This window comes from Beta vulgaris, chromosome 6, assembly GCF_026745355.1.
Source record: "Beta vulgaris subsp. vulgaris cultivar EL10 chromosome 6, EL10.2, whole genome shotgun sequence".
Taxonomy (NCBI): Eukaryota; Viridiplantae; Streptophyta; class Magnoliopsida; order Caryophyllales; family Amaranthaceae; genus Beta; species Beta vulgaris.
In genome coordinates, this window is record NC_079207.1 from 6,482,120 (window position 1) to 6,502,070 (window position 19,951).

Consider the following 19,951-nt stretch of genomic DNA (forward strand, 5'->3'; position numbering starts at 1 on the left):
ATATAATCAAGTTCATTTTTGCTAATAAATTGGCATACTGGATCTCATAATAGTTTTCTGATTCTGAATTTCGGATCTCCATTAAGGTTATTTTCGAGAATATAAGCTGAAATAGAACTTAAACTGATTAGGTAGCTGAAAGGAGGTGAACTAATAAGATAGCTGAAAATTTCAGCACCTTAACTTGAGATGCTATATTTGATATTAACACAATTTCAATCAATTTTTGAGCTTAAATTTTATTTACACTCTTACCCTAAACTCGATCTTTTATTTTAAGTGACTTAAACTTTTATTAGCATATACTCATTTAAAGTAAATTATAAATATATTGTCAAACAGAGCCTAAATTTCAGTAAAAGAAATTCATCAAAAAAATTATGACTAGCTCACAAACTTTATATTACAAATTCTTATCAATTTAAAGAAGATATAGTACTCCTCCTAACAGTGACATTTAATTATTTCCCAACCCATAAACCAAATTTCCAGCATTTTAATTCATGACAGGAAATTTCCAGCATTTTAAAGCAAGTGGAAAAACATAGCTAAGTGAGGAAAAAGCAAATCAATCAAATACATATACATATAATAAAAATGATTTTATTTTTTGAAAAATAATAAAAATTATATTAAAAAAGTTTCATGAGTTGATTCTATCTCTTTCTTTCTGCATCTTATTCTACCTCCTTTTTTTTCATAAAAATTTCAAACACACTTATCTCTCTCTCTCTTCCTCCTTTGTCACTAAAAATCTCTCTCTATCTTTCTCTCTCTATTCATACACACCCACATATATCTTCTTCCCCCATTTCCTTTTCTAGGGTTCCTCATTAATCAAGCTCCATTAAAGCTCAAATCGCGCATTTTAGGGGTTGTTTGGATTGTTAGATATCTAAAAAGGGTGAATTTTGCATGTGGGGTTGATAGATTTAATTCACCTTCTCATCACATCTTCAGTCTTTCACCCACCAAGATTATATATTAGATTCTCTTGAAGAAGTACCTACATAAGAGCAAGTCCATAGCACAAAAACACAAACAAAGCTAAGAGAGAATAAATAATAACCAAACTAATCCAATAATAAAATCTAAAAAAAATCAGCTTCTTCTCTTATTTTCTTCAAAAAAAAAAAAAAAAAAAGCTTCATATATATTAAAAATGGCGGCATCTTCATCTTCCTCAGCCTTCTTTGGAGGTAGAGAAGGCGATGCGATGAAGCTTACGCATCATCAGCATCAACAACAACAACCACCACCGCAACAACCACCACAACTACAACCACAACAGCCACAGCTACAGCTACAACAACAGCATTCTTTGGCGGTGCCGCCACCTTCTTCATCAGCACCGCCAACAAATCCTCAACAAAAGAAGAAGAGAAGCCTTCCTGGAACTCCAAGCAAGTGTTAGCTCCTAAAACCCCCAAAAATCAATTAAGCGAATTTTTTGTTATTGTTATTGTTATTGTTATTGCTTCTCTCTTCTTTCACACACCCTTTAAATTCTTTTTCCTCTATCTATTTGTCTCTCTCTTTTACATATATGTCTTCAAGTGGTTTTTTGTCTATTCCTTTTTTTATTATTTTATGAATAAAAAGAATTTTTTCGGAAAGAAAACCCTAATTTGTGGAAGCTTCATGACAAAGAAGATGATAGTAAAAAAAAAAAAAAAATTGAACATGGATTTTTCTTCTCTCTTTTGTTCATTTCTGCAAAGTCTTTATGTGTGACTATACACAAACATACATATACATATATACATACAATATATCTTGTTGTACTTACTATATAGGTTGACAATGGATTGAACACTCATTGAAATAGATGATGTGTATATAATTTTGGATGTTATCTCCTCTCTTATCTGGGTTCATTACAACACCAAAAAAAAGAAATGTTCTATACTAGTATCTCATTAATTCCTTAAGTGTTTAATAAATTTTTTTATTTCTTGTTCATTAAATTAATATTGTTATCGTTATTGTTATTGTTATTGTTATTATTATTATTAATTGACGACATTCATCATGATCATGATCATCAGATCCAGACGCGGAGGTGATAGCATTATCACCCAAGACATTAATGGCAACAAATCGCTTCATATGCGAAGTTTGTAACAAAGGATTTCAAAGAGAGCAAAATCTTCAGCTTCATAGAAGAGGGCACAACTTGCCTTGGAAGTTGCGACAAAAGACAAAGAATGAAATAGTGAAGAAGAAAGTGTACTTATGCCCTGAACCAACTTGTGTACACCATGACCCAGCTCGAGCCCTTGGAGACCTTACTGGCATCAAGAAACACTACTCTCGCAAGCATGGAGAGAAGAAATTCAAGTGTGAAAAATGTAGCAAGCGTTATGCTGTTCAGTCTGATTGGAAGGCTCATTCTAAAACCTGTGGTACTCGCGAGTATAGATGTGATTGTGGCACCCTTTTTTCGCGGTAAGCATTTTTTACTACTTCTTCATCGTTGAAATAATAGTTCACATTTGACTTTGATGATCATAACTATGCATCGGTCTGTCAGGTTGATTATTTATCTTTGACCTCTCTATTATCAAAGTTGACTAGGTTTGACTTCGGAAGTGAAATGTGGCTTATATATATATATTGCTAATTGATACACATTTTGGATTGATGTTTTAGGCTATACATATGTCAGTATGTTATGATATGATTTACAATTTTGATTGTTTGTTGTGCTTTTTTTTTTTCTTTTTTGTATTTGAGTGCGTTGTTGTGTATATATAAGCTGTGGAATTCTGTGCTTAGCTTGTTTGTTGGTGTGTTAAAATTAGAAGTCCTAAGAATTAAGTGAATGAAAGAAAGAAAATGCAGGTACTCCTTTGACAATATATGAGTTTGTTGTAGTTTTCTTGAGAAAATAAAAAATGGCTGCTGATGATGATGTAGTAGTTTAGTTCATGCTGTTTTTTTCTTTCTTTCTTTTTAACTCACTTTCTCTCTCCTCTTTTTTCGCACTGAAATTCTGGGTCAGGCTGTTTGAAAGTTAATTTACTAGTAGTACTAACAGCTAGAATTAAAACAGAAACGAAAAAGAGGAAGAAGAAGCTAAGAAACAAGAAAACGCCACCACGTGAATCCATACACGAGTCATTTTTCTGAAACTGCCATGGCATATAAGATAGTCATCATGGCTAACTTTTATTCCTTTTTATTATTTTATTTGTTAGTCTTATTAAAATAGTTATACTAAAACAAAATAGGAATGAATCTCAGCTGATCATGTCAACAAATTACGGTTACAAAATTCTTTGGTAATAAATTAGGTTTATACGAGTTTTTATCATATAAACAAGAGTTTGTCTTGTAAGAAACAATTTACTTTTAAATTAAAATTAGATAATGATAAATTTATATTAAAAAGAATTTAGTCCAATAATAATTAGGTTAATTTCTTTCAGTGATTAGTTTAATTCATTTAATGATTAGATTTACTTTTATATTAAACTTAGACTGTTTTTTTCTAATAATATTTGTATAAACAAACATTTTGAAGCTTTCATCTCGCATCTCTTAAATAAGTATCCTTTAGAGAAAATTTCTTTTATTTGAAAAGAAAAATTGTAACGGTCGTTGTTGAGTTTAACTAAGTACTTTCTCTATTTCTTCTCTTTTTACGGTCTCAAAAATCAACCTTTTACAATGTACATCTTCCATTTCTAAATAAGTGTTACGTTGAGTAAATTGATAGCGCTATTGATCAACTAATTTTGTCATTTTCTCGTTATTATATATAAAGAAAACATAATTAAATACGATCTTGTTAAATTTGTCTCTATATATACTTTTTAAATATAAACTCATTATTCAGTTGTACCTAATTAATTATATTAATGATCAAATAAACACATTTGTTTACATAAAAAAAAGTGAATGTTTACTCTTATGAGTGTGTCTTGTAAGAGGCACCTACTTTTAAATTAAAATTAGGCAGTAGTATGTCCAATATTAAAAAAAGAATTAGCCTAATAGTAATTAGGTTAATTTATTTCGATGACTAATTTAATCCATTTAGTGACTATGTCTATTTTTATATTAAAAGTAACCCGTCTCTTTTATTAATTATACCATTTTTTAGAAATCGAGAAAGTATATATTTTATTTACGTATCCACATTATAAATATATATATATATTTAAACTAATATGAATATGACAAACTACCACAGCAAGTAAAAACAGATAATGATTTGAGTATTTTTTAGAAAACTTTTGATAATCTGTAGGCAAAAGGTTAAAAACCATACATAATTTAAGATAGAAAAGAGTATATACTATATACTTCATACTGACGCCGCCTAGAAAACTACGCCACTGCCCTAGTCCTTCGGGTTTAAAATTTTGCTCCCTATTCACGTGTTGCAAAGTCATGTAGGAGAGAGAGAAAGAAAAAAGGGTGGTTACTGAGTTTGTTGCGTTATGGGTTGGCTAGATGTGATCAGTGCTGGGTGTTTTGCAGGTACCCTTTTTTATGATAACGTTAGCATCTTCCCACTTCTCATCTTCTCTCTCCTCAAATTGTTGCTACGATTATACTAAGAGATACATATAAATTTAAGGGTACTTCAATTTGGGTAAATTTTGAGTCACTGTGTATTGGCTAGTCTTTAAAGAGTAAGAATGACGCTTATTGTTGTAGCATAGAAAGTTCACGAGTTTCTTTGATGATCTATGCATGTACATATATATATATAGAATAGGAGTTAGCTCAAGTGGGTAGAGCGCTCCCCCTTGGCCCTTAAGGTCCAGTCAATGTATTGATGTTTCCTATATGCGAGTAGCTTGTAGGGGTTAGCCTTTGGGCTGACTTAATTTTCTAATAAAAAAAAATAGTTGAATCAATATTCAATCTATATATCATAGCCGAGTCGTAGGATATGTTGTTCGTCATAACTCAAACTCTACTCGCATCTCTTGAGAGAGTCGTGACTTGTACAAAGTATCGGTCCAGTTCCTATTAGATCACTATTTTGAGTTGGCTTTGTGTTTACTTGTATATCTAACATAGTGACATCCATTCACGTGTAATATAGGATTCAATAATAATGTAACTCAATTTCACTAGTTATAAGTATTTATTTAATTTTTATGTTAGGTCTTACTTACAAGCTAGAGTAGTATTACACTTTGAGGAATTAAGGTGGACTGCTGAAAACAATATTTTGGGACTTTGATTGATTTCTTTTCACCATATTGAAAATATTCTCTACTTGCATTTATTGAAGAGACAGTCCATAATTTGGTAATCTTTTGTTGATTGATTATAAGCACTGTTGCTAGTTCTTCTTACTTGAATTTATTGCACTGAATCTTACCTTCTCTCCTTGATCTGAAGTACTCTGAAGCAATCTGTGTTGTGAGGTCATGGCATGTCCTCCATTGTGTACTTGATGTTTTTTTGGTAAACAAAATTTTATTCATTTTTATTTTTATTTTTTTCAGAGTGTCTCATTGTGAAATTGAAGTTGACATTCTTTTTTGGCTAATAAAGAAATTTTAATTGTATTTGTATATTCTTGTTTCCTGTACAAAAATTATTAAAAAAGACGGTCTAATTTTAATATAAAAGTAGATCTAGTCACTAAATAAATTAAACTAGTCACCGAAAGAAATTAACCTAGTCATTGTTGGGCTAATTCTCTTTTTAATATTGGACTTATCATTGTCTAATTTTAATTTAAAAGTAGACGGTCTTTTACAAGACAAACTCCTCCTTGTATGATTCCAGTCAAATCTTTCTTAACAGTAAATAATTAGCTTGGTTGAGGCGTTGAGCTTTACTTGTGATCATCTTTAATTAGTTGTCATTCTTTAAGCATGACCCTTATTAATTACTAATACTAAGCAAATTTCCTTCCTTTTTAAGTTGACAAAGAATTAATTACAAGAAGATGCTAGACTTTTTTTAATTAATTTCTCTATTTTTTCTAATAATATATTATGTTAAGAATCTCGATGTTTTTTAACCATTCACACTACTAGTAATTATTTTAATTTTTAATTTGGATTTTCAAGCTATTTATATAGTTTTCAAAAGTTTTTCCTATTGATAATCATCACATAAATTGTAGAAATGAATAATAGAATTGTAGCTTTGTTTCATCATTAAGATTTTAAAAATGAGAATACATTTAAATACTAGGTTAATTAGCTGTCCTTATTCAAACCATTTATTGTCTTTCGTATGGCTTAGTTAAAAGTTGGTTACTACATAAAATATGTTAGTTTATCACCCAAAACATGTTAATTTTAAAAGGTTTTAGTTCATAAAAATCATAAAATATAATGATAGTCCAGATAGCCTTTGTTGCATGATTATATTGCAAATGGATCAAATTAATAATAGTAGTGCTGACCTATAATTTGTTATTTAGAAAAAAAAAAGTTATATATAAATAATAAAATTCCTTTAATTAGCATTAGTATTGTGGTTGTAATTAATAACATTAACATATACTATTGTAGATTAGTATTGTGGTTATAATTAATAACATTAACATATACTATTGTAGGCTTTGTAGCATACTCCATTATTCAGACATATATATTTGTAAACATTGATAGGATGTATTCTTTTCACCTGACATTTTTGAACTTATCAAATTTTATTAAAACTAATTTAAATTTATTAGAGCTTATTATAACTTGTCTAAACTATTTTTTCTCCAAACCTATCTTTTAAAAGGTGAACATAATAAAATTATACACTAATAGTGTTTCTGTTGTAATAACATCAATATTATGTAATAACTTGTTTTAATTTGTTCTTCACTAGTTTAGCCAATGTCATATATAGACAAACATTTCCTACAAACTAACCAATAAGATATGCTTTTTCTTTCAATAATAATTATCTTCATAATAATAGTATTATAATTCAAGCAACTAATATACTCTAATAGTAGGGTAATTTCTTTTTAAATCTAGATAGGATGGCATGTTAAATATTCTTGTCTTTGTTTTTTTTGTTTTTTTATTAGGAAATTAAGTCAGCCCAATGGCTAACTTCTGCAGGCTAGTCAGTACATTGGCTGGTAAGGCATGCATAGCATGCAAAGGAAATACCCAGCATAATGCTGGGAGAAAAGATCGAACCCCTTGAGCTAACTGTTATCCTTAAATATTATTGTCTTTGTGAAATATCCAACTCACACTTACATTATGTATCTTGTTATGTCATTTCATATATATAAAAAAGCCGGTCAAAAAGAAGAAGAAAATGAGAATCATTCTATGCTAAGTTTTTTTTTTTTGGGATATTCAACTTGACTATAGCTCAATTCTGTTACCCTTGGTGTCTCTTCCTAAAAGCTAAGATTTGGAATCTGAAAATAAGCTAGCGGTCACAACTAAGTCAAATCTATAGAGAACCTAGGTACTCACATTAATACGATGACACATTCATATATGACACACATGCATGTACTATGTATGTCACATGTGTTGATAAGTAATGCTCCACAAAATTAGCTATTGTACTACTAACTTGTACTCCTAAATTTGATAGTTACCTATCAAATTTTCACTTAAACTGAAGCTAGAGCAATGCACTCTACTAGATTATTTCTTTTATTTCGTAATCGAGTCAATGTTAAGTAAGAGCAATGATTAGCGATTAGAAAGAGAGAAAATGTCGGTAGAAGAAAGTGTAATGTTGATCCTGATTTGACCAAAGATAGATACATAAAACTAACTAAAACTTATATCATATGAAGTTAGTTTTGAAACATTTCAAAAATATATGTTTGCTTAATTTCACAAATAATTTATTTGCATTAAGAAAAAAAAACTTATTCTCCCTAGCTAACTTTATGTTTTAGAGCATGGTAACATGAACTAGCTAAATATTTATGAGCTAGTGTAATTGCCAAATTGTTTACTATAGCAACAACATTGAATTAATTGTTTAATTTCTTCTTTATTATGTAGTTCCTCCGTTTCATAATACTCGCTACACTTTTCATTGTGGGAAGTTTCACATTACTTGCTACACTTTCTTTTTGAGCAATAAACTCTCTCTATCTCTCTCCTCTTACATGGGTCCCTTATCTTTTTACTCTCTACCTCTCTTTTCTCCAAAAATTGCCTAAGAGTCCGTGAATTGAAAAGTGTAGCGAATAATATGAAATGAAGGAATTACAAGTTTTAATTTCCTCCTATATTTTATTGTGATGTGTGAGAGTAATTGTCATGTATACCACTGAATTTGGTTAATTATCTTCCTAGTAATTAATTTTTGAACATTATTGCAGGAGGGATAGCTTTATAACTCACAGAGCATTTTGTGATGCACTAGCACAAGAGAGTGCAAGACATCCAACTAGCTTAGCCACCTTAGGAAGCCACTTATTTGGATCTTCTGGTGCTACTATTGGTGGTAATAATAGTAACAATAACATGGGTTTAGGAGTTGGACTGTCTCATCAAATGGCCAACCACCATCTTCCAACTTCCCTTTCCGATCAAATGACGTCCGACATCCTCCGCCTCGGCGGTGGAGGCCGAGGCATGGGGACCGGGCAGTTCGACCACCTCCTCGGCCCGAATTCGTTCCGGCAACAACCCAACATGCAGCAATCTCAGGCCAACTTTTACTTGTCTGACCAAAGTGGTGGGCCTAACCACTATGCTAATACTAGTACTACTAATAATGATCAAGAAAATCAGTCCCAAAATGCTGGTGGTGGAATCTTCTCCAACAAGCTATTCCCCGGGCAGCTGCCCGTCCATGACCTAGGGTTTTTCTCCAATAATAATAATAACAATGAAAATACAAACACAATCAACACCAGCAATAACACCAATGGAAGTGGGGACCACAGTGGTCTTTTTTCCCCTACAGGTAGTGGTAGTCTTTTTGGTGGACAACCTTCTGGTGGTGGCCTATCATCCCTTTACACCACCGGACCCGCCCTCCAAGCTAGCCCTCACATGTCCGCCACCGCCCTCCTCCAGAAGGCGGCTCAGATGGGATCCACAACCTCTACCAACAACGCTAGTGCCACCGCCCTATTAAAAGGGCTAGACACTAAGCCAATAACACAACAACAATCAATTTCAAACCCGCCCCCAACAAGTGGTGGGGGCGGGTATGCAGGGTTATTTGGAGAAAATGACCAAAATAACCTTCATGAATTACTCATGAGGGATAACCTAATGAATAACCCTTTCTTTGGACAAGATCATCAAACTGGTGCTACAGGAGATCACAATAGTAATTATGGAGGGTTTAACCCTAATAAATCCGGGCTCGGAGTCGGATCATCGGATAGATTGACAAGGGATTTTCTTGGTGTAGGAGAGATTGTTAGAAGCATGAGTGGTGGAGGGTTTACTGCAAATTCACAAAACATGGCATCATTAGATAATGTTGCTGATCATCAAAGAAATAATAGTACAACAGCAGCAAATAATAACAGTACTTTGAATAATTCTGCACCTTCTTCAAGTAGCCAAGCTTTTGGTGGCGGAAATAATTTTTAGCGACTTTGGTAAATCAAGGGTAAAAAACAAGTTTTTTACAGCAGAAATCAAGTACAGGTACGTAAAATTATCCTTTTGTAGTTTTTAGTAACTTTTATCTGATATGTCTGTGCTTAATTAGTTAAAGAAGTTTGCATGTGATGATGTGAATCAACTTTACATAAAAAAAAAAATCATTTAATTACATGCGTACGTACCAAAAAAAAATTGTGAATTTTATTCATCTTCTTGTTGATTTTGGGGGTTAAAAAAAATATACTTCCTCCGTTTTTTTTTTTACATGTTACACTTTTTATTTTAGGAAGTTTCAAATTAGATGTTACACCTTTATTTTGAGTGATAACTTTTCTTATTTCTCTAATATCACACATGTTCACATGGGATCTTTTTGTTTTCTTTCTATCTATCTCTCTCTTCTCTAAAAATTATCTAAGTGTCGTGAATTGAGAAATATAACGAGTATTGCGAAATGAAGTATATACGGTCCTTTTGAGTTTTAACGATCAATAATAATGATCTGATCATGACTGTCCAAGGGGTGGTCACTACCTTTTTTGGGGGGAAAGAGGGAGAGGTGTGGGCTATAGATTTCTTTGTTTTTTCTCTTGTTTTTTGTCTCTTGGTTTTGTTGGTTTGTTTGATTTCCTTTATATTTATTCTCTTTGTTTTTTATTTCTAAAATTTTCTGGTGTGAGTATTTGGGGTAGAGTCACGGGTGATGGAATATTGATCATCAAACAAAGATTTTTATGTTGCTTTTTTTTAATTTTCTTTCATTTTTTTCTTGGTGGGGTGCTACACATGTGAATGTATTTTGTACCATTAATCGCATTTCCGTCCTTTTTTATGAAAAATATCTATGAACAATTAGTTCGGCAAGACAGGTCACATTTAATTTATTGTACATAAAAAATGACTATATTAGAAAAAAAAAACTTGATTATATCTTACGAATATAAATATATTAAAGGTACAAAATACATTCACTGAAAAAAGGAGTATTATATTTTCTAATTAAAATGAATAAATTGTTCATATGTATAAATTATATCCTTTTTTTTCTAAATTAATAGTACAAAATAATCACATGTCTTTAATTAATAGATCACATTTAATTTTTTGATTATTATTAACTAACCGAGTGAAAAACAACAAGTATTCTTAACGATTTTACATTTACTTTTTAATTGTTTTTCCATATGAAATAATGCCTTAGATTTTGTAATTGATTGGTCACAGTAAATTATAGGGTTATTTATAAGTGTATTGAGTGAGAATACCATATATATTCTTTGTTATCTAAAGATTTACATCTATTACTTAGTTTTCAATTTTTTGTCCAACTTATTATTAAGGGTAATATGAGAAAATTCAAAATTCAACTTATTAAATTAACTTAGAATGTGACATATATAATATATTTTATGTGACGACCTAAACTAAAAAATGTATAGCATATATCAGATGAAAACATAGTGGATATTTGATAAATTCAGGCCTTCTCTTTCAGATTTAATTTTTGTCCTCGTAATTAAACTAAATATATTAGAAGATCAAATTCTACTAGTTTACCTGAAACCTAAAGAGAAAAAGAGAAGGCCTCTAGCTGGATTAATACATTCCTTAAATACAACTTTGCATATGAGCTTCTAGGGTTCCATATATTAAGAAATTAAAGTTGGTTCAGTGCTTGCATTCAACTTTTTTGGCATATTATACAAGTAAATGTATTCTAAGGGTATATTTTGTTCAACTTATTTTATCTTATCTTATATTATAATTATAAAATCTTATCTGATCTTAATTTATCTTACTTTTTTCTTAAATGAGTGAGAATAAGTTAACAGAACATCTTATCTTATCTGATCTTATAAGATCTTTTAAAATAAGTTGAACAGAACGGACCCTAAACTTAGCGTGTTTCCTCAATAATTCTAAATTATACAAAATTCCCAAATAACCTTGAAGTGTACATCAAAATGTCCAAAAATACCTTATTTGTGTCAAATAATTTGATTAGTAAGTATTGTTTAAAGTTAATGAGATTTGTCATGAATGTTCTCCATCTATGATGTTTCTTATTCTTCTCCAATACACGACAAAACTATAATTTTTAAGAAAATTGGGTCACTTTGGGATAAGTTTTGACATTTTTAGGTTAGTTTTGGGAATATATTTCCAGAAAGTCAAGCTTAATTTGGGAGAACATTTAGATTAGTTTAGTGTCACCTTGTTTACTTTTTTTTTTTCAGAAATCTTCTAAAAACCTTGTTATTTCACTAGTAATTACTCAAATGTTTATTATATTCTTGGATAATATCTTAGAAGATGGATTAATTAACATATAGTATTAATTAGATAAATAATGAAATAGCTTCTTATATAACAGTACAGTTAAACTAACTGATCCTTTCTACATGCAATGCTTCAAAAAGAAATTTAGGTGTTATGTTGGTGAAAGACTAACAAGAATTATCCCTAGTATAAACTACACGAATGACCAAAGAGATGCTTTGTTCTTTTATCTCAAGGGAACATGTAACATCTCTAAGGTCCCACTGAATAGGATTTGAACATCACTTTTACATAATGCATTATAGGGAGGCATGAGATATATATCCATATTATTGTTTACTAGTGTTTTTGTCCTCATAGAAATTATATGATCAATTATGAGCATACAGTTTTTACCTCCTTTTAGAAAAGTTCTTTTTATCAAATTCATTCTGTAACTAAATTTTGGACATACTAATAAACAATAATAGCCAGAAAATATTGGTTGCCTTTCTCATTAAGATGCTGCCGAAATATATACAAGTATATGGAGAGCAAGTACAAGATTTAAGGAGAGATTTTAGGTAACTATATATAACAAGATCTCCTAAATAATCTCTAAAATCCTAACACCCCCCCTCAAGTTGGAGCATGGGGATTGAGAATGCCCAACTTGGCAAGAAGAAACTCAAACTGACGTTTGCCAAGGGCTTTGGTAAAGATATCGGCCAATTGAGAAGTAGTCGGCACATAAGATGGAGAAATGAGACCATCTTTAATAGCATCACGCACAAAATGACAATCAACCTCGATGTGCTTTGTGCGTTCATGAAAAACCGGGTTTTTAGCAATGTGCAAGGCCGACTGACTGTCACAGAAGAGACGAATAGCCTTGGGATGATGAACACCAAGACTGAGTAGCAAACCCTTCAACCACTTGAGTTCACAGGTGACAGCAGCCATAGAGCGATATTCGGCTTCGGCAGAGGAGCGAGAAACAGTAGGTTGCTTCTTAGTCTTCCAGGAAATAGGAGAGTGACCTAGGAAAACAAGCCAACCAGTAAGAGATCGTCGAGTAACCGGGCAAGCGGCCCAGTCAGAATCACACCACCCGTGAAGGGTAAGATCACTATCAGCTCGAAGAAGAATACCCTGCCCAGGAGTACCCTTTAAATAACGAACAACCCGAAGAGCAGCGTCCCAATGCTCAACACGAGGGGCCTGCATGAACTGGGAAAGAATGTGAACTGAATAGGCAAGATCGGGCCGAGTGACAGCCAGGTAAATAAGACGACCAATAAGACGACGATAGGCAGCAGGATCAGAGTAGAGAGCACCAGCAGCTAGACCGAGCTTATGATTCTGCTCAATGGGAAAATCAACAGGCTTGGAACCCAATAAACCAACCTCAGAAAGGATATCAAGAGTATACTTTCTTTGACACAAGAAGAGGCCCGTGGAACTCCGAGCAACCTCAATCCCAAGAAAGTATTTCAACGAACCAAGATCTTTCATATGAAAGCAATCACTGAGATAGGCCTTGAAAGCCTTCAAAGAGGATGTATCATTACCAGAGATGATTAAATCATCAACATAAACCAGGACATTCATCTGAATAGAACCATGAGTGTAGGTGAACAGAGAATAATCAGAATATGACTGTAAGAAACCATAATCCCGTAGAGCAGAGACTAACTTGGCAAACCAACAACGAGGAGCCTGTTTAAGACCATAGAGAGACTTCCTGAGGCGACAGACCAAAGAAGAATCAGAAGTAGCAAAGCCAGGAGGAAGTTTCATGTAAACTTCCTCATCAAGATCACCATGTAAGAAGGCGTTGTGAACATCCATTTGATGAAGTTCCCAATTCTTAGAAGCAGCAATAGCTAAGAAAGCACGAACAGTAACCATTTTGGCAACGGGGGCAAATGTTTCAGTATAGTCAATACCTTCTTCCTGATGATTACCAAGAGCAACCAAACGAGACTTAAGACGTTCAACCGAGCCATCAGAGTTATACTTGACCCGATATACCCACTGACACCCAAGAGCATGCTTACCAGGAGGGAGATGAACAAGAGACCAAGTGTTATTGGCCTCGAGAGCCTGTATTTCCGCAGACATAGAACTTTGCCAAGCACTGCTTCGCATGGCTTCTTTAAAGGATTTAGGTTCCGTTCCTGAAGTAACAGCTGCAATAAAAGACCGATATTGCACAGAGAAATTATCACAATTAACATAGTGCGCTATAGGATAGGAAGTACCTGAAGCAGATGAAGAAGGCGGAGCAGAGCAAGACGGATCTTTAACGACGACAGAGTTGGTCACATAATCACGTAACAGTACCGAGGGAATTTTTGTGCGCATGCCACGACCTAAGTCGGAAGGAGAAGACGGAGGAGTGGTTGAGGGTGTAGTGTGTAAGGGAGTAGTGTTTAGAGGAGGAGAAAGAGGCGCTGAAATAGAGTCAGGCCCAAGAGAATCGGAAGAGGCCGAGGGTCCAGCAGGAATATGCGCTGGTGAAGAAGGAGAGTGAGAGAGCGGGTCAGGAGAGAGAGGCCCAGTAGGAGGCCCAGTAGAGGAAAGGGGCGCTGGAGATGTGATGGGCTCGGTAGAGGAGGTATTGGGCTGCGGTATAGAAGAAGGGGAGAGAGGAGGCTCTGAGTGTGTAGAAGAAGAATTTGTGGAGTTAGAGGAGAGAGGCTCAAAATCAGTGAAGGGTGCAAAATCATCATGAACATCCAAACAAATGGGAACAATGGAAGTAGGTGAAATGTTGGCTTTGTCGGGATGAATAAAGGGAAAGATATCCTCAAAGAATGTAACGTCACGAGAAATAAAAAATTCTCGAGCATCAAGATCAAAAACTTTCCATCCTTTCTTACCAAAAGGGTAACCCATAAAAAGACACTTCCGACTTTTGCTAGCAAATTTATCATTCTTGGCTTTCAAATTATGAGCAAAACAGAGGCATCCAAAAGTTCGAATTGTATCATAAGAAGGACAAGCACCAGTCAAGAGTTCATAAGGGGTTTTGTTACCAAGTAAGGGGCTAGGAGTACGATTAATTAAATGAGCAGCTGCAAGCACACTTTCCCCCCAAAAATAAATTGGTAAATTGGCTTGAAACCTCAAAGCACGCCCAACATTCAAGATATGTTTGTGTTTACGCTCAACCCTCCCATTTTGTTGTGGTGTATGAGTACAAGAAGTATAGAAAAGAATGCCCATGGCCGAAAAATAATCATGTAAACAATTAAATTCCGTGCCATTATCACTTTGGACGATTTTTATGGTTTGAGAGTATTGACGATCAATCATAGCAACAAAGGACATAAACATGCGAAATACTTCCGTTTTATCCACTAATAAATAAAGCCATACAGCACGAGAAAAGTCATCCACAATAGTCAAAAAATAACGAGCACCACAAGAAGAAGAGTGTTTATAAGGTCCCCATAAATCACAATGTACTTTCTCAAAAATCCGAGAAGCACGATTATCACTTAAAGAAAACTTAGATCTAGAGTGTTTAGCACGAAAACAAATTTCGCACGCTTTATTCAGAGTACCCTTTAAACCTAAAACAGGAGCAAGAAGTTTTACGACTTTTTCGGAAGGATGTCCCATACGTTGGTGCCAAAGAGTGAGAGAAGAGGAGACATGGGAAACTGTCACATGATTAATTGCATCCGTTCCGAAGTAGTAAAGACCATCTCGTCTAAGCCCCGTTCCAATCTGCTTCTTCGACAGGTCCTGAATAACACACATATGTAAGTCAAAGTGAACAATACAAGGCAATGAATCGGTTAGTTGAGAAATAGAAACCAAATTGCAGTGCAATGATGGAACATATAAAACATGAGTAAGAACAATGGTAGGAGAAAGGCGAACGGAACCCTCTTGGGTGGCAATAACCGTAGCACCGTTAGGTAATCCAACCGGACAAGGAGAAGACAAGAGCACAAGATCATAAAACCAACTGAGATTACCACTGATATGACGAGATGCGCCAGTGTCAAGAATCCATGAAAAATCATCAAACTTACCCGTTAATCGATCATCGGGAATGTTGGTATTATTACCAATCAAACCTGCCAAAGCTTTCCATTGGTCAGCACTAAACAAAGAAGCAGGAGAGGAAGAGGTACCACCCACGGCAGAAGAAGCGACGGGAGCAGCAGCAGCATGGGCACGAGCAGTCGAGGTAGAGGGACTGCCGCGACCACGTCCGCTACGACCACCGCGAGAAGAGTTGGCAGCACGCTGTTGAAGACGCTCTTCATACCAAGCAGGGTAACCATGGAGTTCAAAGCAGTGAGAGAGCTCATGTCCGGTTTTGTGACAGTGAGTACACGAGAGATGTGACTTGTCGGGTTTGTCAGTTCTCCCACGACCACGAGGAACCGAGGCTTGAAGAGCAAAGCCCACGGCAGGTGGTAGTGACGGCACAGAAGAAGAGGCAAGACGGACACGCTCATCCTGAATAACCAACTGGAATGCACGATCAAGAGAGGGGAGAGGATCTTGAGCCAAGATATTTGATCGGGTTTGAGCGTAGAAATCGGAATCAAGTCCCATGAGGAAATCATGCAGTTTATTGGTTTCTCTACGTTCAACATATTTATGACTAGCAGAACAAGTACACTCAATTAAGGGCTCATGATGATGAAGTTCCTCCCACAACACACATAATTGAGCAAAATACGATTGAACGGACATTGTTTTGGTTTGTTCACATCGAGCGATAGATGACTTTAACTGATGAATACGAGGGCCATTAACAATGGCAAAACGAGTTTGTAAAGTGTCCCACAAACGTTGAACATCTTTAAACTTAGAAAGGGAACGTTTTACCTCGGGTTCGATAGTGTTCATAAGCCATGAAATAAGCATGGCGTTGAGGGTAGTCCAATCGGCAGTGGTACAAGGCGGCAAGGGCTTGGTAATAGTGCCGTCAAGAAAAACAAACTTCCGGCGAGCCTCTAGGGCAGTTTGGATCGCATCCGCCCATTCCGCATAGTTTTCACCATTCAAACGAATAGGGGTGATGAAGTCGCCTGGTCTGTCTTGCGGACCAAGGAAGTAAGGAGAGGTAGGCTCGATTTTTGGTGGTGGTGGAGGCGGCGTATCACCGGCCATGGGAAGGAAAAAAAATTTTAACCTAAGCAATCTGATACCATAATAAACAATAATAGCCAGAAAATATTGGTTGCCTTTCTCATTAAGATGCTGCCGAAATATATACAAGTATATGGAGAGCAAGTACAAGATTTAAGGAGAGATTTTAGGTAACTATATATAACAAGATCTCCTAAATAATCTCTAAAATCCTAACACATACACTGTAGGCAATAGACGCCGAAATATTCTTTAAAGCAATTTCACATTCTTGTATTGTGACACTAATTGCAAATATTGAGTTAGATTGTCGATTTTGCAACTCTAAATTAGCGATTCTATTACTTATATAGTAAAATTTTGAATCCGCCATGACGTATATTAGTTATATCATATGTGGGACGAAACTTTCAATTCACAATATTGCCTTGTAACTTGATCACCCCTTCTTGGGGTTAGAGTGTTCCAAAATTTTGAAGTAACTAGTTAAAAGCAATAAGTCTAAACAAACTTAATTTTATTTTTCCAAGATGACAGGGATTGGATGTAGGATTTCACTTTGCCTTGTTAGTTAATTATGCTAACTTATATCATCATTAAGGGTCCGTTCTGTTCAACTTATTTTAACTTATATAAGATAAGATAAGATATTCTGTTAACTTATCTTCACTGCATTTAGAAAGAAAAATAAGATAAAACAAAATAAGTTGAACAACCCTCCATTGATTTATTTTCCATGATATTCTAATTAAGCCTATGTTCAAGAAAATATAATTAATTAGTTATTTCAATGGAAATTGTATGTAATTTGTGCCCTTCTTTTTATTAGCACCTTTTCACTCTTTACAATTGCATGTATTGCAGGTTTTAGGTTTTGTATGACATATTTGCCTCCTATCTTAAAGAACTAAAGGCTAGGTCGTAGCTCTGAGTTCAGATTGGTTTTGTTTGCTGACCACCAGAAATTCACAATTTCATCAGTAGATAGGCTACCGAAGTTGATGCTGAGGCTGTTTGATGATGCTATAAGAGAGGCTGATTAATCAATTTTCGAATCAAGTAGTTGATAGATTTTTGGTTTTGATTAGCATTATAGACTTTGTGTTACTTAGCTACCTCATGTTTATGGTAAATGTGAATGAAAAATCTCAAATGTTTAGTATAAAGTAGAAGAGTACAATTTCTTCTAGTTCAAGAGAGAATTTTGCTTTGAAATGAAGTCTTTGGAGTATAGTTTGATGTGATTAGTTTGGTATATATAGTTTCATTTTGTTAATATGTTTGGCTCATTTTAGTTAGTATGAGACATAAATGGAATTTTAGGTGAGACTTAAAAGTTAAAACATTTGATTTCGGATTGGTTGTGTCATATACTCATATTCAGGTGATAGGTCACACTTTCTTTTCAAATCTAACCAAAGTAGCTAATAGATTATAAAACTATTCTTGGGACTCCAACCATAAATTTATAGAAAAAGGTCACGGGTTCGAATCTCATTCACCCATCCTTTCTCAGTAGATTATTTAGCGTCAGGTATGAGGGATGCATGTGTTGTATCCACATCTCAAGTACAAAGGTCTCTTGCATTAGAAGGCGTGATAGAGTATAGATCTATACACGGGGTTCAACAGTAGCCCGTAGGCAAATCAGCAAAAAATGGAGCTCATAGTCAAGTTACTCAAGTACATACATGCAGTCTATTTCCTATGTCAAATGAAGGCAGACTAATCAGTACCTATTTCTGTTGATGTGTTATTCATGCATGTTTTAAAATCTTACATACAGGACTAAAGATGATCATTAAATAATTTCTTCATGATGACTAGACATGACTCATGACTGAGTTCCTGACTAGTCATGGAGGCTGCTGCGCATGCTATCCACAATACTACATGGGGCCGCCCAATGTATATGTGACATGCATACACACCTCAAATCATTATAAGTTAAATCTTACTATTTCTGTAACTTTTAACCATCAGATATTTCCTTGCTAAGAATTACACTAATGATTCCCAAAAAAATTGAAATAAGGTCCTGAATCACATGATGCAATCTTATCTCAATTATTGGGAGCTTATGTGAGCCTGTTATAATGTTTTTTTTTGGAATTGATATATTTGAGACAAGCTCAAATCAACTATAGATGACCCTGTTTTTTTTAGACTTATATTTAGTTCAGTCGTTCAATTCAGTTCAAGTTGCGTCAGTTTAGTTTCTTGCAATTTAGTTTAGTTCAAAAATTCTCTCATATTATTCAGAATTCAGTTTAATTCAGTTTCTCGCAATTCAGTTAAGTTTCTCCTTGTAAAAAAAACAGGATTCAATTTAATTTATCAACAACCAAACTTCTTAACCAACTTTCTAAATTCATATCTAGAAGACTAGAAAAGACTATCTAACTAGTTAAAACTTTGACCTCTTTATGAAAGTTGTTATAAGTGGAACACTACATTTTACACTTGCTTACTAGAAGATCTCTATAGGTGTTTGAAGTGGTAGCCAAATCATGAATTAAGATGCATGTAAAAAAAATTAACCTGGTGCTTGTTCTTGAATTAATCTTATGAAAAGTTATACTAACGAATAATGATAATAGAGGGTGAAGTGAAGATTGAGAGGGGTTTATTGCTTCTATGTTCCCCTCACTCACCTCGAAGGGCAAAAGGGACCTCAAATATAGTAGAAAGAATTTTTTTGGGCCACTCCATATTCTTTCTAAATCTTAAACAATAGTGGGAGAATAGTTAACTTTTTTTAATTGTAAAGACAAGTGTCCATAACACTATATATATGTAGAAGCAAATAAAATTATTTCGCGTTTTTTTTTTTTTTACGACAAGGATTATTCTGCCTTTGTTATTACAAGTTATTAGCTTTCAAAATAGTGTGATGCATATAATATATAATCTAATCTAACTATATAAAAAAAAGAGTATATAAATACCACAAAAATAAGTCATATTATAAAATAGATTTCGAACTAAAAGTTTACTGAAATGTAATGTGATTTACTTAGATATATGATGTACCAAATAGTTAT

At 34.0% G+C, this 19,951-nt stretch overlaps 1 protein-coding gene across 2 annotated transcripts; it reads left to right on the top strand.

Annotated features, from left to right (window-relative positions):
- The first annotated feature begins 654 nt into the window (after positions 1–654).
- On the top strand, positions 655–18,183 carry LOC104895278 (protein indeterminate-domain 5, chloroplastic). Of its 2 annotated transcripts, none has more exons than XM_048646091.2 (4): positions 655–1,403; positions 2,049–2,448; positions 8,282–9,569; positions 17,772–18,183. In XM_048646091.2, exons 1-3 carry the CDS (start codon positions 1,163–1,165, stop codon positions 9,510–9,512), a joined length of 1,872 nt encoding a protein of 623 aa, XP_048502048.1. In that variant the 5' UTR covers positions 655–1,162; the 3' UTR covers positions 9,513–9,569; positions 17,772–18,183. The 2 variants fall into 2 exon arrangements, with proteins under 2 accessions (XP_048502048.1, XP_010680044.2); XM_010681742.4 differs by having other exon boundaries at positions 656–1,409.
- The last annotated feature ends 1,768 nt before the right edge of the window (positions 18,184–19,951 follow it).

What these genes read in the sequence shown, in the direction of transcription:
- LOC104895278 (XM_010681742.4), top strand. Translation starts at nt 1,163, where the DNA reads ATGGCGGCATCTTCATCTTCCTCAGCCTTCTTTGGAGGTAGAGAAGGC. An exon ending in TCCTGGAACTCCAAGCAAGT is followed by an intron (nt 1,410 to 2,048) that starts GTTAGCTCCTAA and finishes CATGATCATCAG; the next exon opens with ATCCAGACGCGGAGGTGATA. An exon ending in TGTGGCACCCTTTTTTCGCG is followed by an intron (nt 2,449 to 8,281) that starts GTAAGCATTTTT and finishes ACATTATTGCAG; the next exon opens with GAGGGATAGCTTTATAACTC.